The 25,172-nt window shown below is 39.5% G+C and overlaps 1 protein-coding gene across 1 annotated transcript; it reads right to left on the reverse strand.

Annotated features, from left to right (window-relative positions):
• Positions 1-3,871: 3,871 nt before the first annotated feature.
• On the reverse strand, positions 3,872-5,864 carry foxd3 (forkhead box D3). Its single transcript, XM_034081534.1, has one exon. The coding sequence runs from the start codon at positions 5,482-5,484 to the stop codon at positions 4,318-4,320; it is 1,167 nt and encodes a 388-aa protein (XP_033937425.1). The 5' UTR covers positions 5,485-5,864; the 3' UTR covers positions 3,872-4,317.
• Positions 5,865-25,172: the final 19,308 nt, after the last annotated feature.

Genomic DNA, 25,172 nt, shown 5'->3' on the forward strand with positions numbered 1-25,172 from the left:
TCTAATTTGCATCATCAATTAATTGTTTAGAAAATTCACCAGTATACATGGTGTGCATTTACAGGAATGTAATGTCTGTCTGGGCCTTTTATAGCCTCCCTAAACTCCCTATCACAGTGTTTTGTGTCAGTCTTTTTCACTGACACTCAACATGTCCTCTCTGATGTAAAGGTCAAAGATAACACATTAATGTGGGTTATCACCAGGATGTTTACAATCCAGCATTGAACATGTGAAATGGGACTGCTCGGCTTCATAATAGCTGGTCCCTCCATCTTCACACGATGTGATCCAAGGTCCTGCATAGGATTCATTTTACAAAAGCTTGGTGGATCTTTTCTGAAACAAGCGATACCTTTGATCGATGAGTTGTCATGTTATTCTCTTGGATGTTGTTTTATTTCACAGTTTTAACACAGAAAATAGGGGGAAATTATCTTTTAAAAGAGTATTTTTGACATTAGAAACAAAGTAACTAGTAAAAATCAATTGATAATATATTCTCATCCATGTTGGCTTAAAAGTTAAGACTGAAATGAATATAGTAAAATATATCTTTCTATGACTACAAACTCCAATTCATTGGAAAATGGCTCAGTGAGACGTACAGTATCAGTAGATTAGCTGCACTTGAGTCACTCCGACATGCCACACTGTGGAATAAGCATTACATACAGTAAAGTTGTAAGCTTATGATTACATGGACACATACTTCCTCTGTGCGCGTGTTTGACTCACATCTGAACTCTTTATACCACTCCAGTGTCAAAGCAGTGTTCAGGCAGTTCCTAAAAACGTGTGTTTGTCTGTATTTTTTTTACTGCATTACATTCCCGATAGAAATGCTATACTTTTTTCAGGTATATTTGTATTTCCTTACAAATTATAACCTTCGTAGAGGTCATTTTTGATCATCCCCTTACTATACTGAAAACAAGTGTATTCTATTATATTTTTGGCTCTATGTATTTTCATCTATCCAAAACTTTCGCAAATGTCCTTTTAACTAAACAAAAGCTCCAAAACATTTGAACATATTTTTTTCTGTAGGGTTTGAGAGAAACCCAATACCCAAGATATTGTAGTTTTCACTGAAGTGTCCTTGGAACATTTTAACTGTAGTATGTAGCGAGTTTCTATGGATCTGTAGTTTCTAAGGTTTAGATTACGTTTCTCCCACTTGAAGATCTGATTGATATGGTGTGTAAACCACTTAAAGACACACATCATAACCATAACCCTTACTTATCTTGCACTCAAACCAATGTAACATTATCTTAACTATCTAAATGAACGTGTATTAACTGTTGATTCAACTGTGGCTCATTTACTAAAGCTCGCTCTGTTGGTTTAAAAAGTGGACAACCAAACCCACAAAGTGGACTTTATTTATGAAAGACTGTTGCTAGAGACTAATATAGCCTGTCTGCTGGAGCTGTGGGAACACAGGCCAGACTCCATACACCTGTGCACAAGGTGGTGCAGCTGCATGGGTCAATATCGAGAGGGTCAGTCTAATGTTTGTTCTGCAAAAGAGCACATTCATCAAATCGGCATTTTGTTTTGTTTGCGAAATGAATACGTGAAACACCAAAAACTGCTTTTGTTTCGATTACTTTTAATAACGGGTTAATTAATAAGAGCAGTGGTTCAATTGATTTAAACAAACACAAACTAAAGTAATGGGTAAATATTAACATAAATGCAAATATTATTTTAATATGTAGTTTTCCCCTGTATTACATATTGTAACACTATTTCGGTTGAAGAATAATGTTTTCCAATTGAAGTCACGTGTAATCTGGTATATTTGAACGTTGTATAACATCATCTGTAACTGAAACCTTATCAACCTTATTAACATTAACATCTTCAGTGGCCCTACTCAAAGATAAATTACATCTGAAATCGGTCTTCACCAGGATAAGGCATTAGAGGTACTGTGATTACTGAGACGGGCAGATACAAATATTTACCAAATGTATTTCGATCATCATCATATTAAAATAATAACTAAAAGAAACAACTGAACTCAGTATCCCTTCAATTCTGCAAATTCTTATTTAAATATGTTTATAAGGTTTACACCATCGTAATTATTAGACAAAATTAAAAATTAAAGATGTAATGTATGGGAAGGTTTATCCTTCATCTTTTCAGGTTGATGTGTCTTCCTAAATATTTCTCAGATTTTTGATACCCCTGATGAAAAGCCCTGCGGGTCAGTGAACGCCCCCTGGCGGCTGTCCTCTCCTCGCGGGGCTGGAGGTGTCAGCCTGCGGCCTCACCGTGCTCCCGGTGCAGCATCATGCAAACACACAGAGACATCACACTGCAGTTTACCGCGGGCTCTCTAACGCATGAGAGCATGAGAGTTTATAGGCTGAAACCGTTACTTCACACAGGAAGCAAATAAAACAGAGACAGCATTTAAATGACAATTATAAACAAGATAATCAAGTTTTATTTTTTATTTACTTTGGTACATTTTTGGGGGGATTTATTTTTCGATAGCCTATACTTCCCCAAAAAGACCAAATTCCACATTGCTTTCTATACACCTTTTAATCTGAATTATATTCTGCACACTGAGATCCCTGGTGCCTGGACGTCATGTTCATGTCTCCTTAAACTGTATGAGTGTTGATATTTAATACCTCCTTGATTTAAAATTTGGGAAAACATGGTAATGGCTAAGATGATTTTTACATCTGTATTTCGTTTTATTTATGTGTGAAACGAGTTTGGTTTTGCATTAAAACGAATTATGTCATACAATAAATACTTCAGGCTATATATGCTTCTGTTGATAATAGAATGAGGGCAATAATAATAGCCCAGTAATAATGAGAATGAATGAAAGAAATGCCATGGTGACATTGGAGCAGCCTTTTGCATCATCAGCACCTTCTTCGGTGTCTGAAAGTGAATTGAAGCAGAGAGGCTCCTTTCTCTTTCTCATGGGGATCAGATAAATATAGCGCCTGTAACCCCCCCTCAAACACACACGTACACACACGCACCAACCCGATCACCATTTGCTGTTTGTGTAAAAGTGATTAGCCAGACACAACTGCGAAGCTGTTACCTTTATAGAAGCCAAGCCGCAGAATATCCTGTAAAACGACACCAGCAGTGATGTAATGGTGGATTAAAGCCTGACCTCCAGTCAGAGATCATTACTAAGAAAACAACCGTAAATATATATTTTTTAAACAATTAGGTTGTCTTATCGGGCCTATAAGTGTATATATTTTTATTTAAAAATATGATGTTGTATTAAATACGTAACCTCTCTTCAAAAAGCCTGTCTTGAGAGACACACACTTTATTTGCACTAAATCTCAGGATGTATAACGACTTCCCTTTTATACGATGATCCCCTCTTGTAACATCAATTTAAAATGTTGAATCCATATAGACAGACTATACATCTGAGTCCTTTTTGTTCCTTTAATTTTTTCTTTGTTTGTTTGTCTAAAAATAATTTGTAGATCTTATAATAAAGCGGCAATTCTAAGCTTGGAAAACATTGAATACTGAAAAGGTTCAAACATAATTCAATGTCTCGTGTTACTCCAGACAATTATTTAGAATTGTATAATTACTACAAATATTAAAATGTAACTTTACAAAAACAGACTTTAAACATCGTTACAATTGGATGATATTAATAGGTTGATTATTAAGCCTGAAATTGATTTGTATTCGTACATGTAATCACACAATATGCACTGGATAAGAATATTTAAAAATAACTATCCTTCATGTCAAATTAAAATGGACTTTCATATTATTTTACTGTGTCTTTATGAGAGGGTTTTAAAACAATATTGTTTTTCTAGAAATAAGTCTGCCATCAAACGATTCATGAATGTTAATAATGAAAAAATGGTTTTAATTCTGTCTTAGATTTATTTACAAATAAATTCAGTTTACAACACAATATAGCTACATAGAATTACATATATTTGTTTTTTAATTATAAACAGACTGTTTTTCAGAGCTTGTTTGTGTCTTGTATGAAAACGAAACACAATTGTATCCAGTTGAGCTCTGATACGCTACAAAAAAGAAAAATGTAAAATAATTATCACAGATCTCCAACAGCAACCAAAAAAAGACAGGTACAATCATTCTTCTTTTTACAAATATTTACAAATATTACCTGTACAGAAAAATCTTCTTTTTCTTTTAGTCTCTGTTTCAACAGTCTTTGCTACCGAGTCCAGTGTTATTGATTTGTGCTGATCACACTCCCCCCGTAATAATGTCTCTATATAAAAATAATAAGAGTCTATTTATCTGGCTTTAAAGTCAATGTGAAGGCCACTTGGACACCGCCGCTGCTGAGGGTAAAACATGTCCAGAGAGGAGATTTGACGGCACGCTGAGGATGGGAGAGAGCCCGGCGGAGGTCCGGGACAGAGAGAGGGACTGCGCGCTCAGCAGGGCCGACTGCACGGAGACCGGAGGCCGCAGGAAGGCCGGGGACACCGAGGAGGCGCTGGACACCCCGATGATGTTCTCTATACTGAAAGACGGTCTGTTCGAAGGCTCAGATTTGATCATGGACGCCGTGCTCAGGCTGTTGAGCTGGAGCTGCAGACTCGGGCTGAGCTGGGAGTTGAACGCTTTTCTGTTCAGCTCCGCGGAGGACATCAGAGGGACACCCGGGGGCAGCATGTGACCCATAGGCGGCATGTACTGGTACTGCATAGCCGGATGGGCATAAGCCGGGTGGATGCCATAGTGCCTCCCGTAGGGGCCCCCGAGGCTGTACGCACCGAAACTCTGCATCATGAGCGCGGTCTGGTCCCTGAGCATGTCCGGCTGAACTCTCTTGAACCTTTTCCTCCTCCTGAGGAAGCTGCCGTTGTCAAACATGTCCTCAGAAGCCGGGTCCAGGGTCCAGTAGTTGCCCTTGCCGGGGTTGCCGGGCTCCCGGGGGATTTTCACGAAGCAGTCGTTGAGTGACAAGTTGTGGCGAATGGAGTTTTGCCACGCCGGGAACTTCTCCCGATAATAGGGGAAGCGGCTGCTGATGAACTCGCAGATGCCGCTGAGGGTGAGCTTCTTCTGGGGGCTCTGCAGGATGGACATGGTGATGAGGGCGATGTAGGAATAAGGCGGCTTTACCAGGCTGTTTTTGGGCTTCTGGATCCCTCCTCCCGTGGAGCTCTGGTCCTGACCCTCTCCCTTAGTGCCCGTCTCTCCCTCCCCGGAGCTCTCGCAGCACGGACTCCCTCCACCAGACCCCGTCTCCTCCTTCTCCACCTCAATTTCATCTTCCATGTCCTCGTCGCCCGCTTCTCCTCGGAGGTCGTGCAGGATGCCTCCCACCGGGCTGTCGCAGTCGCTGTCCCCCCTCTCCATGCAGTCCTCGTCTCCCTCGCCCACCACGTCGATATCCACGTCCTCCGCTGTGAGCACAGTTTGGCCGGACATGTCGCTGGCTCTTTCGCTGCCTCCAGACAGGGTCATCTCACGGCTTCCTCACACTAAAGTCGAGCGGAGCCAAAACAGCCGAGCAGCCGGGTGTGAAGTTGTAGGTGAGAGCAGCGCGGGCAGTGCGCACACACGGCGGGTCTGCTGGACTTCTGTTCGCCCCTGTCAAGAGATCCGGTGTCTCCAAAATAATCTAAACGACCGGCAGCAAGCCAGTCAAGCAAACGAAACTTCAACTTCTTCAAATATTTCTCCACTCGGTAAGTGAGCAGGCCTGTGTAAAGCTGCGCGTCTTGCCTCGAAGTTGTTTGGAGATGTCTCGCGCTCCGACGTCCCTTCTCGGTGCGTATATTTCCTACAGGAGTGATATTTGGAGAACCAAGTCGAGATGACACATGCTGCTTTTAAAGGCCCGAGCTTTTAAAAGGACTGTCTGATAGATTACTTTTCCCAGTATAAGATATACTATCAGTGGAGGACACGTGGTTTGGTGACGACAGACGCCCCCTCTCCTCTCCTCTCGTCCCTCCCTCCACCCTCCTCTCCTCTCTGTTAAACCATGCAAACTGGAGTTGTTTCATGGATTTGTCAACAATGGGACATCAGCAATGCTGCTTTCCGTTGATTTTTGTGTTCGTCCGTCATAGACCATTTAACGGGGGCAGAGGGAGGAGGAGGAGGGGGAGAGGAAATTGGCCTGCATGATTGAAAGATCTGATGCGCATTAACGTGGCTGCGTAAAAACAATCCAAACCTTTAACTTTGCTAATACAAACTCTGTTGAAAGCTGCAGAAAGGAGACGACGACAGCTAAGTTCTCTGAGCCCTTAGTTTATGTTTTGTATTTGCTTTTTAAACTGTGACATTGTGCATTTGTGAGTGTGTTTATACTAATTCTAAACCATTCCCCGTGCATGTCAGTGTTTTTGGAGACTTTGTCAATGCGTAAGCGTTTACCATTTTTATTTACTTTTTTTGGTGCATGCATGCATTGATTTTGAGCTTCACTGCTCGCCGTTCAGATCCAAGCTGCAAATGCAAAGCATGAATTCAAGTCTATTTATTCCCGCAGGATTAGCAGAAGGTGGGAAGAATATTGAGCAGCAGCGGCAGCAGCATGCGGCAGCACAATGAAAGGAGAGAATACAGCATTTCCTTAAGAGTTTGGAAGAGGTGCTAACGACCCCAATCATGGTCCGATTTTACATTTGAAAAAAGTAGGAAATGCGGTCAGCGGGTGAATGCAAAGAGAGCATTTATTCAAAGCATGAAGGTGAGTGGGGATCGGGGAGAGGACACAGAGGCTCTCTCCGCTGCGTGAGAACCTTTGGGAGGGCTAAGAGAAGAGTTCGTATTTCAGCTAACGTTCAAAGCGACTGAAGACTGTGCCCTAAATTAACAATACATTAAATGCAGAGATATTCCGATGTGACAAAAGCAATTTAAACGTTCAATTGATTTTTATCGGAAGTCTTGTAGCAGGTTAATGAACATATCTATAATCAGCACAAAGCAGTTATTTGTGAAATAGCTTTATTTGAATACATTAAAATATAACTATTGCAAATTAGGTTGTATTAACGATTATTTTTCCTATGGTCATTTATGTCCAATTAAGACACCATGGCAGAGAAGATTATAATTTAGGAAGTATCCTAGTATTAATATTATTATTGATATTATCACATTTAAATAATTCACACGTCAACTTTTTATGCCATAATTAAAAGTAATTACTTTTCTCACATGAAGAAAATCGAATGTGTATTTATTTAAAGCACATTTTCTTAAATGTATTTATATATTTTTGCTTTAAAATCCCTTCAATTGTATTCTTGTGTCTTGCAGTTTGGGGAGTGCCAATCAATTGCCTTTAGCAGTGCACAGAGGTGCTGCTTCACGCGCAACCTCCGCCACCTCTGCTCTCCGGTTGAAAGTGGGTTTAATCAAACGCTATCATTAATAATGCGCGTATGGGTCAGAGGAGGAAAACGTGTCCTGCGAATAGACTCTCCTTTTGTTAATCTCTCGGTGACCTGTGTGATCCGCAGGTCCGTCAATACGGACTACTTAGCAGATGAAACCAGAGTCTACATCAACTTTTATCCTGCTTATCCGCAGGGCGCGTGTGAGTTTAGGCAGGTTTATCTTTCTTGCTTTTTCAGGCTCATTAATCGGAGAGAAATCCCCCTTTTCAAGGTTGTTTGTTTGAGAGGATTTAGTTCTAAACGAAAAGTTGCTTTCCTTTTCTGATTGGACACATATCATGCATTCCTGTTGGGCAATAGAAGTCTATTTCTACCTTATGTAGCGAAACCCTCATTGTGGGTGCATATACAAAACGCAGAATTGTAAGCTGCAAAGTAAAAGAGCTTTATGGCCCATGCATGTCTCCTAATTTGAAGGATTTTTTTAGGAATGCGAAGGTTATAGCCACTGTTTTTTACACACCTCTTTCCCTGTGCGCGTGTGTGTGTGTGTGTGTGCGTGTGTGTGTGTGTGTGTGCGTGCGTGTGTGTGTGTGTGTGTGTGTGTGTGTGTGTGTGTGTGTGTGTGTGTGTGTGTGTGTGTGTGTGTGTGTGTGTGTGTGTGCGCGCGCGCGCTGACACAGGTGCTGCCAGCCTCCTTTAAAAAGAAATCTCTGAGTCGCAGTGTTGTGTGAAAGGCGGCGTAACTGCTGATATAACCTGCCTGCAACAGCACCGAGAGGGGGTTTCAAACCCGTCCTTCCTGTGATCTTTTGAAGCCTCATAAATCCGCTTTTATACCTCCGCAGTTTGTTAATGAAATGTACGTTTTAAGCACACATGCACGGCTTAGCGCGACAAAACCTTTTAGTATAATAAGCCAACTCGCTCCTGCATGAAACCATTAGAGGGACCGAGAGAAGAGAGGAGGCAGCAGCAGCTCAGGTGATGGAGAGGAAACAGTCTCCACATGTGATCCCTGCAAACTACCTGCAAGGTCACCGAACAAATAATTGTGATCATAATAATGTGACGCTCTGCTGATTCCTGAGAGCGAGGCTTTTTCTCTCTCTGTCCCCCCTGTGTACTCATCATGTCTCTCAGGGGTCAGAGGTCAGGGTCACCTGCATAAGAGGGCGAGGGTTTGCTCAAAGACACTTCAGCAAGGTGAGGGTTGCAGACAAGAATCAAAGTGGCAGTTTAAATGATCAAAATATTGATATATCTTTGAGGACATTTGAAAATAGTGAGATTATTGTTACGTTTTTTACTCTATAAATCCATTTTTTTTATTCTCCTTCTATGCAACCACATGATTACTTGGGAAGGGCACGTTATATTGTGAATTAATATAAGAATTAAGACCAAATGTAAAAAGTATAAATATGGGACTTTAATCTTTGGATTTCTTCTGCACTGAGGTACTCATTTAGATTAGGAATATCTCTCATGTCAACCATAGAATATTTAAACTGTAATTTCAATCAAAAAAAAAAAAGTAGAATTGAATGATTAGTCATTAAAATACATTTTAATCAAATACTCGGTGTTATCAAAGCGTCCATGAATTCAGATAACACAAACATGATATTTTACATCATATCTTCATATGATAAGTGATGCCAGAAATAATTACAATTCGAAAACACTGTCTCTTGCATCGAAATCAGCTGTTTGTAAAAGCAGATTTCTGAAAGCAACTCGTTTAATTAATTAGGTGAGAGGGCAGTTGGGGGCAGCAGCTAGTAAAACGATATGATAAATTAATGGCATTGTTAGCGCGCCTGTAATCACGACCATTATGTTAATTATGTTACACCATGTAACCAACTCCTCACCTTGTCAGATTTAATAAAGACAAGATGTTCTCCAAAAATTAAAACAATTCACATATCTGTGAACCACACTTCAGTCAGCTGGGAAACAATCAAATTATTTAAATATTTTCCTAGAATTTAATGTTTCATGGTTGATCGTGTGGATCGTGAAAAACCCTAGAAGGAAGACTGATTCGTTTTTTTGGAAATCACCATTTTCAGCTCTTCTCAAGGAATCCACTCTATCAACCTGCGAGCGTCTGTCAAACAAAATGATGGAGCCCATTTTTAACCTGCAGGATCAGCCGGAGCACATCTCTCCTACACAACAGAGCACAAAGAGCCCCAAAACACGACACTGATCCACGAGTCTGATTTCCTGTTGTCTGAAGTCACATCTATTTGACGCGTCTGTAAAGACACTATGCATGCAGCAGATTGCAGCAGGTGATAAGACCTCACGTTTTAACACACTTTTTAGATTTTCTTCGTTTTGTTCATATTTTTGGGAAGAGATCAATTATATTATGATGAGCTTTGAAAAATAAAGCAAGTTTAAATTGAAGAAAGTAAGTTGATTAACCTTCTTGTCTGCAGGTGTTTCTGCTGTAGCAGCTGCAGAACAAATATATAACTTATTTCAGAAACGGACAGAGTTAACAGAATCAGAGAACAACTGGACACTTGGGTCAGTGGTTGTCTATATTGAATATTCATATTCAATATTTGGATGGGCAGTAGGGCCTAAAATACATTTCCAGGCTCGTTTGCGCCTTGTATGTTGTTCTGTACATTTCCCTAATTGTTTTAGATTATAATGAATGATTATGATGGCTGTCTATAAACAAACTTCTGGATTTATAATGTGGAGATTTATGATAAGTACACTAATACATTAACAACAAGATATTACACAAATGGTCACATATCAAATCCCATCTATCATTAGGGTAAATATAATGGAGAATCTAAGGTAAATAATTTTGTAAAGGTAGATTATTTAAATATAATTAGTTTGTAACAATAATTGTATACAATCTTATCAAACGTAAAAACAAGCTCAGAATAAGGTAAACAATTATTAAATCACAGGTGAATATTTTTGCAAGACGGTACAAACACATATTTTACTCAGAATTAATAAAAAATAATAATTGTTTGCCCAAATCCGCAAATCCCTGAAATCACTGCACCGTCCCCTCGCAGCCCCTCCACCCGGCCGCCTCGCCTCTCCTCCGGCTGTCCGTCAGCTGGAGGCCCCCAGGGAGGCTGCGGCTGCTCGCGGGTGCTGGTGGGAAATTGACACCTCCCGCTAAATGCAGCCGGATTACCATGCCAATGTGTACTTGTTAAGTACTTGCAATGTCACCCAGTTTGTAAGCTTTTTGTCATTCAGATTGAGGCTGGAAAAATGCACATCAGTATCACCGTGTTGTGAGAGGGTAGCGATTCATGTTGTAAACTGTGCAAATTGGCCCACTAGCAGGCATTTAGCACGTGTCAAAACACAGGCAGCCTGGTTTTGCACCACGTCTTTGTCTGCATAAAACGATAGTAAACAATGCTAATACTGCCAAGGGTGTTAGTGGTGGTGTTTAATAAATGGAGACAAATCCAACAAAAGTCGATTGAAATTATCTAAAAATCGCTTTCAGGAAATCTTGTATGTTACCTATCACTCTATCTATCCAACAGGAAACCTTATAACTTGTCTACAAAAAACATATCCACAATAAAATCCTGCATGGTTTTCATAAAAGGTGTCCAATTTGATTCATGTTGTGACTCCCCCTGCACTAATCTAAGCAGCTTTTCACATCATTGACATCTAAAGGAAAGTCTCAGCCAGTATGACCCCTGAACTCAATATCCCCTTGCCTATTGATGCATATATATGTAACATCACACTAAATTACCTCCTACATCCCTGCCTGCACTGGGATGTGATTTCCTAACTGCACAGTGACATAACGTCAACATAGACCGACCTGGGAGTGAGGATGTGTTGGCCCTGCCCATAATAATATTCCTTCACATAATCTGTCAAGATGTTTAAAAAGGTCATATTTTACAATATATCCTAAAGATTTCAAATGAACATTACTCTTAGTCTATAATGTGCTTTATTCTCATGAAGGCCTGATGTTATCGCACATTATCTAATTCATCTTAAAACCATGTTTTTCCTCTAATGTGTAGCTACATCCCCTTATTTGCTTAATAAAAAGTGCCCTTGTCTGTTAATCCAGAGGGGAAGTGCATATCCCACAATCTAATCAAAGTCGTTGTGCTGTCTCTTGAAATTAAGGATTGCACCTTTAAATTGTCAATTACGCTGAGGTTAAGTGGACTGAATAGACCCAATGATTCAAATCAGGTGTTGCAATTTAGTGCACATAGCTCTCTGACTTCATTTCAGTTAGTCTTGAATCTCTAATGCAGACAATGACGTGATTTATTAGACAAAGGGAAATATAAAGGTGTATATTTGATCTCACCTAATCCATTGTTGTATATATACTAAATAAGATAATTTATTTTAAAACTCAATAGACTTTTATTCTTCAAGATTCAAATAATGTTCTTACACTCAACATCATTCTGTCCAAAAACTGCAGGGTCAAACATCTGGTCAATAACAGACACAATATGAGGTTAGCTTTACAAAAGTGTTATTTTTCCCTGGGTTGGTGTTATCTTTTAACATTGGGTTTTTATAGCAAGACATGCACCCCAGGCAAATCCTAGTTTTTTATGCACTGGTCAATTCTGGACTATTTTGCTTCTGTGATACGTCTTCTTTCATAGAAGCGGAGAAACAAACATCTGAAATACACATTTAGGTGTTTATGTGTACGTGTTTTGTCTATTTGTGTCTACGTTTATCCTAAATGAACCAAAAATAGCACTGAATAGTGGCTGATTTGCATATATAACATAAAATCTAAGAAAATGTGTGATACCAAAAAATGACTGCCAGTCATAGTGACGTTTTCATATTGGTATCTATCAGTAACACATTCTATTTATCCAGGAGTTATTTTCATATTCAAAATATACTAGTGAAAATAGTTGCAAATGTTATCATTTACACTTTTAATTTCAATTTAAATGTCCCTCTCTGTTACTGACAGATATATTTCATAAGCATGTTCTTGTTTTTTTTCTGAAAACATTCATGACTAATTTCAGATCTACTTTGAGCATGTTTGGTCTCAGTCAGATTAACAGTGTGAACAGTCAAATAAGTCAAATCCTCAAAAAGATTCAGTTCAGTGTAATTTAATAGAAGAAAACAGCAAATACAAACTTAAGAGGCTGAAAACATAAAATATTTGGAAATCTAATATATGTACCTCAAATGTATACTTAAGCACATTCTGAGTAAATGTAGTCAGGTGCTATATATATAAACTCAAACTTTGATTTAGGTGATTTTGCTCATATTCCAGGGTTTAGTCATACTTTGAAATAGGAAACGAAACATGATTTAATAATAAACTTAACAACCAAACAGTGTTAACAAAGTTACATCCTTCACACCCATGCCAAGTCCAAAGTCAGCCATACAAGCATCAATATTTTACATTCCCTCAAGAATCCTCTTTAAAGATGCAATCAATGCCTCCTATTCATTATCTATGTGTATGTCTTCTAGGTATGGCCTTTGTCATTAAGCAATAATTCTCTCCTCCACAGTCCCACATTACTCTGCTGCTCCATACTTTTACAAATGCCTCGGGGCTATAAATACTAATGAAATCTCTTTGCTTAATTTGATTTTGCTGGTACACTTGCAGTTATGGCTGAACTTTCCCACGAGAGAGGCTGATTGAACACTTTCAAGTCCTTATGGAAGCAGGAAAACATTCCAAAGAGCTGGGGAGATCATTTCCATAATTACCCCGATTGGCAGCCTAATGACCTTCTGTGACAATAAAAAGATCTCTTGTTAATTCCATTTCTGTCGCTGACATTCAAGAGATTCCTATCTTACATGTTTGAGGGTTCACAAGATAACAAGTGTACTTTTTTTCCCTCCCGTTTTCAGCGAGCCAAAGAGCAGCCCCCCCCCCCCCCCCCCCCCCCCCCCCCCCGCACACTGCAGGGACGAGGCTCTGCTCGGCTCTGAAAGGGATCTGCTTGTGCCTGCACGGCTCGTCCGCCCTGCCCCAAAGTCGGATAATTTATGGGCCTGGGGGAGATTATAAAGATGGATATTTGAGGCAATCAATTCTCATGTTGCGTTTTGAATGGTGGGATAGAAATGAAGTGCAGAATAATTAAAAAGATCACAAGTCCCCCCTCGCATGTAATAATGAGGGGCTCCAGAGGCAGTGGGCTCTGCCACGGTTGCCGGAGGAAGCGCCTTTGATGGAGGTGGGGGGGCTTTCACTACCGCCACACATTGAGGCTGCGTTGTAAATCACGCTCTGTGACTGTGTGAGGACTGTGTGCTTGTCCATAAGGAAGATCATAAGCAGATATTGTTGTCAGAGGAAACGGAGGAGGGATGGGGCGGTTTTGGGGGGGGTCCTTGTTGCTTGGATGTGTAAGTCAGGATGACTCAGAGTTGGCATGAAAAGTGACGGAGGCGGTTGTTTGGAATATGTTTCACAGTGACCACAATGCTCAGAGTGTTGTGGGATTTTAAAATAAAAACCCAGACAGTCTTTGCATATGAATCAGTGTCAAAAATGAACCCTCTGCATGCACGACTGTGACCTGTTGTGCATTGACAATTTAAAATGGTAATCTAAGGCCTTTTTATACCTCTGAATGCATTACAGTAAATGTGAAATGTGCATCTGTAAGTAGCCTTTTGCATTCTTCCTAGGACACAAGAACAAGTGTTTTTGGAGTAAACGTCTCATATTTTTGCATCAGTCAGACTGTTTTGCACAAGTACTTTGCCACACACATAAGATTTTATTCAGAAGATGGCAACACGATTTTGGTATACACACCCAAACCAAAAGTCCCTTAATTATGATGACAAAATAAAATAGAAAGGACACTGCGGTGAGCTGCTGAGGGCATTCGGGGAACAGATGGTGGGTTGTGGGACTGCTTTTCTCTGCTGGACGGAGAAGTGTAATGGCACCTGGCAGCGGGCTCACACTGAATATCTTTCTGCTGGTCACTTGGTCAACTCAACATTGGCATACTGTGCACACATCCAGGGACGTGCAGCGCTGCAGGCGGTAGTTAATTCAGTGAGGATTTCCCTTTTAAAGGGGCTAACATCTCGTAACTGATAGAACCGTAGATTGATTTTTTTTTTACAGTGAGAGTTCAAGGGTGTGTGTGTGTGTGTGTGTGTGTGTGTGTGTGACTGTGTGTGTGTGTGTGTGTGTGTGTGTGTGTGTGTGTGTGTGTGTGTGTGTGTGTGTGTGTGTGTGTGTGTGTGTGTGTGTGTGTGTGTGTGTGTGTGTGTGTGTGTGTGTGTGTGTGTGTGTGTGTGACTGTGTGTGTGTGTGTGTGTGTGTGTGTGTGTGTGTGTGTGTGTGTGTGTGTGTGTGTGTGTGTGTGTGTGTGTGTGTGTGTGTGTGTGTGTGTGTGTGTGTGTGTGTGTGTGTGTGTGTGTGTGTGTGTGTGTGTGTGTGTGTGTGAGTGTGTGTGTGTGTGTGTGTGTGTGTGTGTGTGTGTGTGTGTGTGTGTACCTCATGGCTTTGTTTTTGACCTGCACATGTTTTTTTCTGATAAAATGATCAAGAAACATTCCTTGCTTATCTGTGATCCATGATGCAAATCTAAATTTGCTAAAGTCATATTTGGCAGCCTTGGGCATGTTCACAAATAATGCATTCTTAATCTTTTATATACAATTTAAACCCACATGCAGAAGCAGCCAATGGAAAATGTACACAAAATACATCAATATAATATGCTTCATTATAAACAATTTATCAATCACCAAGTTGTGTATTAACCACACTTAGATTAGTCTTATCCACCTGAGTTTAAATCTTAATAATCAAAAAGATCAAAGAAACTGCTGGATAAACTTTAAATTTGTACTATTTTTACTTATTATACTGATTGCAAACAAAACATCTGACTTTGATTCAGCCCGTGGCATTTGGTTCACTGAAGGAGCTTGTGGGGAATTAAGCTAATTATATAATTTAAACATGTTTCAAAATCATCAAAGTGCTGCGGTTTATAGTCACTTGGCTTGCCTCGTGTCGGCATGTAATGTCTCAACGCAAGAACTAAAGGGGAAGCTAAACGGCTAATGGGAACATGTGACTGGACTTGAGAAAGCAACTTAGAACAGCAAATGTAATTATCATGTTAGAATTCAGCATGAAAACAATCTATACTAGAAATTAGAGGTATTCCTGTCAGATGACTTGTGTTAGTGGACCTAATGTCATTTGGAGCAGCCTTACACCTTCTTTGAATGTTATCAAATGTTTACAAAAGAGCTTAATGTGCTAAAATGCAATCAGAGAATCGACTGGTTACTGTGTGCAGGCGCTGAGCTTCCATGGGGTATAGTTTAGGGATGCAGTATTGGTAACGAACATTAAATCAAAGGTTGCCTAAACAGGCCAAACAACATAATGTCATCCTATTCTTAACTTCTATGTGGCTCTACACATTATCAAAAGCAACCACATTGTTGGCGATGGAGTTCCCAATGACAATTATTTTGCAAACCTTTTAAATCTCCATAACACATTTTGTTGTGTTTTGCAAAGTGAATTACAAGTTTTATGTGCTGTAAAATAAATGACTTGTGACTTGTCTTAAGACTGTGAAACATTTTTGTTTTCAATTTGTTGAAGTAGATTCATGTGCAACAATGTCTGTGACTTTATTCTAAATCTTCTTTCAAATTGTAGTCATTTGCCAAAGCCACGTCCTTCTTTCATGTTATATGACTTTCTATCAATTTGTGCGAATTTTAGTGAAATGATAGAGCAGTATGAGTTTCGCAAACTTACTCTTTAATGTGTTTTTCTATTGCACTTCTGCAATGCTCCCCGTCTTATTTCCCCTACAGAGGGAAACACGTCCTCCTGGGTTTTTAGGTTTTTCTGCATCCTGCAAAGGGGCCATCAAACTTTCAGAGGCTCACAACGGCCCCATTCTTCTCTGTGTTGCTCTTCTTCATCACCCAGCTCCAGGGCATAGCAGATCTGCTCAAACCCCGGTATTGTCTGGGCAAAACCACATATTACATTGGCCCCGCATAAGTCATTTCATTGAGCTGCAGAAGGAATTCCTCTGTTAGGTCACTCATCTGTGTACATGGTTTGGAAACACATTTGAAACAAAGCAAGCCAGTCAAGGATAATATTGAGGAAGTTACATACATTTTGAACTTTGTAACATATGTCATTTCTGTTCCGTGCTCTTTTGGCCCTTACAGTAGTTGTTGGTGCAGATTCATGCAGCGGGAACATTGAAAGACTATAGCTGCAAGCGATCCAAAATGTCTGCATGCATATGTAATGTTTTGCTCTTCATTACGAATTCTGGATTTTCCCCATCAGGAATGTAAACTGAATAGAAAGAGAGGGAAACTAAGAGAGCTCTCTATCCACAGCAAACAATTAACAATGAATAATAAAGAGAAAAATCGGATTCAAGCCAACCGGTTGCCCTGTTGATAATTCATCAGTTCTGTATTGGAATAGTACATGAACATATCTTATTGGTTCATTTAAGTAATGAATGTGTTTTCTATTCCTTATCTGTAACTTAGTCTTCAGCACACAGTGTGTTTTTTATTTGTCATGCAAAAAGGATTTTTATAAAACATAAAAATCTAATGAGAACTGTCTGCAAATAGTCTCAGGGATCCAATCAAATATAGGATGTTGATTGATAAGTAATGATGTTTTATGTTGTTGCTGGGTTACAGAAGTAAATGTTTGAAAATGTCTGTTTATTGATTTTCAAACTAAAACATTTGAATTTTCTCAGTATTTTCTTGTGTTTTACCATTTTTTATTTTTCAACTTCAATTTTGTAACTGTGTTGGGAAGGTTTTCTTCCTTTTGATTGTATTTTGTCCGCTTGCATTTGTTTATTTAACTTGCAGTCGACTGAGCTCTCAGGGCCACTGTAATTCGCACTTTCTTGAAAATGTGTGTGCAGTCAAATGTTTACTCAGTTAATCAATAACATACAAATCTCACAGACCAAAGACAGATTAAACATACTGTACAGGACACAGCAGTTTACTTTACAACATGTCAGTCCAGCAAGTTCAAGAAGCTCAAAGTGAGAGTCGAATGCTACTCATTTATCTTGCTGGGATCACTTCTGTAACTTAGTGTTGACCTACATCAAACAACTGTGGGCCACGTAGTTTACAGTGGACATAGTGAGCGTAAACTTCCATGACCCTTGGTTATTGTCCCAAGATTCCTCTCAATTTAGCCCATTAATCGCTCTGTAAACATTTGATTTATTTCAAAGACGGTTCCACTTAACTTAAATTGTATTTGCCTGAAACCAAAGTCATCTGACAGGAATTCCTCTAAGGCTGCTGCTGTCGTCCAAACACAACTCTACGATCAAAAGCATCTGAGAGGTGAGCTGCTGACCATTATCATCTCACATGATTGAAAGCCTGTTGTGTTTGCAGTGGCCTTTTGCAATAATACATTACATAGTTGTTGTTGTTGTTGTTGTTGTTGTTGTTGTTGTTGCTATGGAAACAACGTGACGGAGATTAAAGGAGAAAAAGTCATATCTACATATAAAGACGGAGAAAGTAAACAATAACGTTTATGGTTAAGTGTTAGCACCCCCCGAAGAGGCACAAGCTCTTACGTTGACATTGGAGATTTCAATACAAATAAATAAAAATTAAAAAGAATATCCGAATTACGAAATTGAAACCCGAATAGTACTCCAACGAACAAATATTCGGATATTCGGGTACAGCCCTACTAAGCAGTAAAGTAAATGTCATTACACTCACTGAGGCCACATTTGAAATAACAGCTGTGTAAGCAACACTTCAGGTTTCAGGATAATTTATTTCTTTTTGCAAGTTTCAGTTAATCTAAAAAGCATTCAGATTAAGTAGCTGAACTTCCAACCCAGTCTCACAAAAAAACGTGTAATAACTACGTTGGTCCACAACGTAGGATCCCTACGATCCCTATGTAAGATCCCTACGTTTTTTTTCACCATTCATTCCAATGGCTGGCGTCTATGTCACGTGATCTTCACATTTCTCCCTGCAGAAAAAAAAAAACATGGCCGAACTTCGTTTTATTCTCGGTGTAAAATGCCTATTTAAAGTTACTTTGGCCATTAAAATGCGTTTTGATGTCATTTGATGCGAGAAATATGAGTTGTTATTTCAGATTATGTGTGCAGTGGATGTACATGATCTTTAGTTTGCTAGTTATTACGAAGATTACTTCAGGAAATGGTGTCTATACAACGTTTTAATTGTTACCAAGGTGGTTGCTAGGGACGCTGCTATCGATATTATTTCTGTTATGTTGTGTAACTGTTTAATGGTGTTATCTTTATTGATACCCCCTTCCCCGTCAAAGTATAGTGTTGGTCCACAGCGCAAACGTATTAGTTTAACAAAATCCGCATCTAAAATGGTGCAGAAACGTTATTTTCCCCTGTACAATTCCAGTACACAATCACATCGTCATTAACAAATACCGGAAACAGACCGAAAACACTTTATTCCGAGTGTACTTGCTTTTCTCTTTGAAAGTCATCACATAACGGCATTGTAATACACGGTTCGGCTGCATTCAATATTACATATCTGCCGTAGTTCAGTATTTATAGAGCCCTGATGAGAAGACCTATAGACAAACATGAGGAACTGCCACCAACACTGGAAACGTGACGTGAATCATAAATATATCAACAATTAAACAACATCTTACATTTCTTTTCACACAATGCGTCTCCTTGCAGTATCAACACTAATTCGGCGGACTTTTATATTTGATCCAATTGGTAGATAGGCTGTATTTACACCATAAAGGTGCACAGCTGATATAAAGGGACACCTAGTGGTTAAAGCATGTTATTGAATTTCATTATTTTTATTATTAGATATTAATAGAATCCCTATAAAGTATATTCATTACTCGTTATTCTCTACTAATAGTTAAGTAAAGATTGTATATAATGACTATTTTGCACATCCCTTTCAAGATTTCAAGATTTTCTAAGGTTTATTGACATATCATATAGGCCTACACAACTGTGGTGTAGTTCTGCACTGAATGAAAAACTTGGGTTGCAGGTTCCTCAACAGTGCATTACAAAACATCTATCAATATTTGTGCATACCTCCAGCAATGTTAACTATGTTGAAGCACTTATTTTAACTGATATTATACATATGTATTATACTCTTGTATGTAGATGTATGTAGATAGTATAAGAAATGTGCAGAATACGACAGTTTAATGGTGGAGATACACATATTGAAAGATGTCTTGTGATGCACTGTTGAGGAACCTGTGACCAAAGTTTTTCATCTCCGGCCTTGTCAGGTATTGAACAATCAATAAATAAAGAACACAGAATTATTAAATATAAAACACAGAATTTGTGTGATTATACTAAATGATTTACAAATAAACACCACTGCATATTTACAACTATACACATGCTGATGTAACGCAAATGTTTCCAACTTGGGATCAATAAAGTATATCTTATCTTAAGATGATCGATGGCTACTGCCATATTTGCACAATGTGCCTCTGAACCTTGACAAGTGCATGTTTCAGGCTCATCAATGAACAACAGGAGGGGTCACACACATAAGACCAGCTGTTAAATAAAGCTCTTCTGACCTTAGCTGTCGTGTGGGTATATATTAATGCTGCCCATTATGGGCACAAGCAATTTTCACCCATTTATTAATTATATGTTTTAAATTTGAGTGTTTCCTATCCCCTAAACCTCCAAGGATGTACACAGTTTAATACTGGCAACTTCTTATTATGGGAAATATGAAAACGTCTTTTAAAACTACAACTCCCAGTAGAGACGTGCCATAGATAGAGAACATGTTGCGAAACACACAATAGCCAGCATGTGTAGTTCTGGGGACGGGGTGGGGGAGGGGGGGGGCGCGGTGGACCCGTTCAAATCCAGTTTTGGACAGTCTGCCGTGGTTCCTTCCCATTTCAAGTGCTGTTCGACGCTCTGCATACTCTCCAATCACAGAGCTTGAGGACTATCACGGGGGTTTGTCAAGCGAAGCGGAGAGAATACTTACTTCCGGGTGTAATATTCTGTAAAGCAAATGAGCTGCTCCGACCCTCGGTCCTGACGGACTCCAACTTGTGTTTATTAATCAAAGAAATAAATAAACACAAGGATAATTATGTGTTATTGTTGAGTAAATGGAGAATTGCACAGGGGAAAATAACGTATCTATTGCGGTGATTGACATTATTCACCCACGGATCTATGGGTTAGGGTATTGTTCTGCACGGACATTTTAGTGAGCCGGACTTCCTGTCTCCGCCGGTCTGCCGGCATGAAGCTGTTTACATGTGTTTTGAGATGCTAAATAAAAGTTTAGCTTGTACCTTTGATACCCCGCCTCCGACTCCCATCTCTCGGCACCACACTATGCCACAATTTTAGATGCGGATTTTGTTAAACTAATACGTTTGCACTGTGGACCAACACTATACATTGACGGGGAAGGGGGTAGCAATAAAGATAACACCATTTTACCCAACATAACAGAAATAATATCGATAGCAGCGTCCCTAGCAACCACCTTGGTAACAATGAAAACGTTGTATAGACACAATTTCTTGAAGTAATCTTCGTAATAACTAGCAAACTAAAGATCATGTACATCCACTGCACACATAATCTGAAATAACAACTCATATTTCTCGCATCAAATGACATCAAAGGGCATTTTAATGGCCAAACTAACCTTAAAATAGGCATTTTCCACCAAGAATAAAACGAATGTCGGCCATGTTTTTTTTTTCTGCAGGGAGAAATGTGAAGATCACGTGACATAGACGCCAGCCATTGGAATGAGTGGTGAAAAAAAACGTAGGCATTTTACAATTTCAGAGGCGTTTTCATAGAAATACTACGTCCTACGTTGTGGACCAACGTAGATATTACACGTTTTTTTATGAGACTGGGTTGGAACTTCAGTTGAAGTTGAAATTCAATTGAAAAGGAAGAGACATGTGAAGTGGAAGGACGTTAACGTGCAACAATATTCTATATGTTATGTATAGGTGCTGATGCTTTGAGCTAACTGCTAATGTTACCTTGCCAATCTGTTTAAAAGCATAACACTACTATTATGTGTGTATTTAATAATGATTTGATTTAACAAAAGGCATTCAGGAAATACTTCAACCTTGATTTAAAAGAATTGAGGGTTTCAGCCGAACCCGCAGTATCCGGGAGGTTTTTTTTCTAGATGTAAAAAGCAAAACTTTCTGAGACATAAGTCCTTTAATGCTTTATTTTCCCAAGTTTATAGTAGGCTAACTTTTATAATTGTATTATCGTAGCTGCTTAAAGGTGGGGTAGGTAAGTTTGAGAAACCGGCTCGAGATACACTTTTTGTTATATTCCATGGAATGCTCTTAACATCCCGATAGCAATGAATATCTTAAGTGCTTTGACAAAAAATCCATTAAAAAAAATGTCATCTGTGGAAGCCGTAATACTGTAAAAAGTACAACCAATCCGTTTAGCCGGCCCGTCTAAACAGATTGGATTGTCTGTCAGCCTTCCATCTCGTGCACGCACACATGTATCTCGTGCCCTCATTGGGCGTGCCGTCATTGGGCGTGCATTGCAGCAGTACTTCAATGACTCGCCAGCAACAGGCGGCCACTTTCACCAGTCTGCTGACATCATGTGCGCGTTCATGTGTGTTGGAGGAGGTGCTCTGTAAGGAAGTCTGAAGGAAGGGGCGGATTCTTTTCGGCTGTGTACTTTCAAATGTTAGTGCACTCGAGCCGGTTTCTGAAAGTTACCTACCCCACCTTTAAGTTCAGGTGTGGGTCCATGACTACACGCACACACACACACACACACGCACGCACGCACGCACGCACGCACGCACGCACGCACGCACGCACACACACACACACACACACACACACACACACACACACACACACACACACACACACAACCTCCCTCATCCAGCACCAGTCACTTTTCTGCCATCTCCGCTGAACACTTTAACATATTATTAACATTTTAAACTGTATACCCCGGTTATATAGGCCCTTTTTGTTTTTGTTGTTGTTGTTTGATGTATATATGTCACACTGTAGGACCTCGAGAAACGATATTTCGATATTTCTGGATGTACAACATGTAGAATTCTTGACAATAAAGCTGACTTTGACTTTTGACTACACTCAGATTTCTGGCTTGTCCTGTGAGTTTTAACACTGCCAATTAGAGCTGAACGCTGATTTATAATCATTCCTCTTCTGGCTTCCATGCAATACACTTACTTGGTGCCTGAATAGGACCATAGTCCCAGAGTGATAAGGATATATTCATTAGTGTGTTTGGCAACATATTTTGGTTTTTGTTCTAAATCTGAGCCAGTGAAAGCGTTTAAGAGAAGAGGCCCCAGGATGGAGCCTTGAGGAACTCTGCAAGTCATATTAGCTCAAATGTGTGACTACTCATAGCCACAAATTAGTCCCTGTCCTTTAAGTAGGATTCAAACCAGTTGATTACTGTGCCAGAAAGGCCCACCCAGTTTTCTAGTTAGTCAAGCAATATGTTGTTGTCCACCGTGTCGAACGCATCACTAAGATCTAATGATACCAAGACTGAAATTCTACCAATGAATGTGTTTAAGTTGATGTCATTAAATAACATCAAACTATTTGTTTAGTGGCAATAATTAGTTTACTTTTTTAATAACATTGCTTAAAAGATAGGAGGTTTGATATATATAGTTGTTCATTATTGACATGTCTAGGTTGTTCTCTTTTTTGTAAAGTGGGTTGATAAGATGAGATAAGAGGGCTAATATAGTACTTTATTGATCCCAATTTGGGAAATGTTTGCATTGCAGCAGCATAAAAAGACATGGCATTGTACAATAAAAATCATTGCATTTTCAAGTGTCTGTGGTACAATATTAAACCAGCAAAAGGGGGATTACAGATGTGTGTATAATGTCCTCCAGATTTGTAAATTGATCTGATAAAAGTGTTGGTAATGAGAAGAAGGACCTCTTGCTTTTCTTGGTTCCAAAATATGCAAAGTCTTTCTTTATAGAGAGAATAAAGGAAATACCAATCCCAAACTGTATGAATTGTCTTTAGTATCAAACTTTTTGCCATCGGTTTGAGTTCCACAGAGTGTATTCCACCCACAGTAGCTTTTTGCCACCTTGCATCAAGGCAAATGTCTGGTTCACTTAAAGTAGAAGTGCACTGGGGACTTGTATGTCCTTACACTGGTCGCACTGACATGGTCCATTCAGCTGGCATCTGTCCCATGATCCCTCAGAGTCACAAAGTTCACCCTGTGCTAGTGTCCGTCTGGCGTTTGTCACGCTCCATGCCATTGTAATCCCAGGAGAAATATCGGTCACCATGTGTTTGTTTGTATACAGAGTAAAGTTACTATTCTTTTGCACCTTGTGTAAAAGCGTCACACTGTGCAAGCGTCTGTGTTATGATTTTTTCCGCATGTGTGTGTACTTGCATATGTCTGTGTGTCTGTGTGGTATCATCTACCCAGTGTATTCTAGGACTCTTACTCAACTCTCACATGAGGATGACACGAGGCTTCTGGTTTCACTGTAAAATTAGGTTGACATCGATAGAGTCACAAGTGTCACCATGTGGCCACCCAGCAATTCACGACAATACACAGAACTCACTGAACAGAGACGTGTCTGAGCCCACTCTCTTTTCATCTTAGTGTGTGTTTAATTAGTATGTGTCATCAGACAAACATTCATGCATCTGTTTTATGTTTTCATTGTTAACTTGAATGATCTTTGTGTAGTGTGACTGTTCTATTTGATGCTGTGACCACCTGTTTTGTTAAAAGTATCAAATTAATTTATGACTGTCACCAACGCTAATTATCACCAATAGACTTCCTAATTCAAATGAAAAAAAATTGTTACAATCAAAAAGCTAAATTATACCTGTATATACAATCTACTTTAAATCTTGAAAGCAACTATTCATATACAATACATCTTCATTTTTATTTAGTCATGGTTACTTTTATGTAAGGATGTATCTTTTGTTGGAATACACAATATCCCAGAAAGCTTGTTTTTGATCATTGGATAAATTATCTTGAAAACAACAATGTCCCAAAAAACCACTCCAGTAATACAAAGTAAATCCCAGCAGCTGAGTAGTGTTGCAGCGCCCGCCGGCCGTGAGTTGTTGGCCCTCCCTGGCCAGATCATTTGTTTCCAATGGCTGAAGGTCTCTGTTGCCCAGTCTGTGGCAGGACCAAATTAAGAGGTGCACTCAGGATGGATGAGCACAGAGAGAATGAAAGATTGGCGGGCAGGCCAAGATTTTTCCTGTTTTCTCCCCCTTTTCTCCTTTCCTTTTGCTGCCTTCGGTCAGATAGATGATGTGCGAGGGAAATATTATTTGTTCCGTTTTCACAGTTGATTTTGTCTTGTCCTCCTCTGAGTTGCTATCTCAATTTTGATGACAGAAACGAGAGATGAAGCCAAAAAAGAAGACTCGCTTAAATGTTTGCTGTACTGCTGCAGCTCTTGGATGAATACATTTCAGTTACAATTTAGAATGAGGGGGTCATAGATGGTGATTTTCATTGTAGGCTATTTTAGAACAGCCAGCTGTGCAACATTTTAGTGTGCTAAACGTCCTGGATTATTTTTAGATTTTGCAACTGAAACCAATCCACATCAGTAAAGTGAATCAAAGCCAATAGTTAAGCATTAGTGAAATTCCATTTA

This window comes from Pseudochaenichthys georgianus, chromosome 4, assembly GCF_902827115.2.
Source record: "Pseudochaenichthys georgianus chromosome 4, fPseGeo1.2, whole genome shotgun sequence".
In the NCBI taxonomy this organism is placed as follows: Eukaryota; Metazoa; Chordata; class Actinopteri; order Perciformes; family Channichthyidae; genus Pseudochaenichthys; species Pseudochaenichthys georgianus.

Excerpts from the sequence above, each read along its gene's own strand:
- foxd3 (XM_034081534.1), bottom strand. The coding sequence starts at position 5,484 with ATGACCCTGTCTGGAGGCAGCGAAAGAGCCAGCGACATGTCCGGCCAA.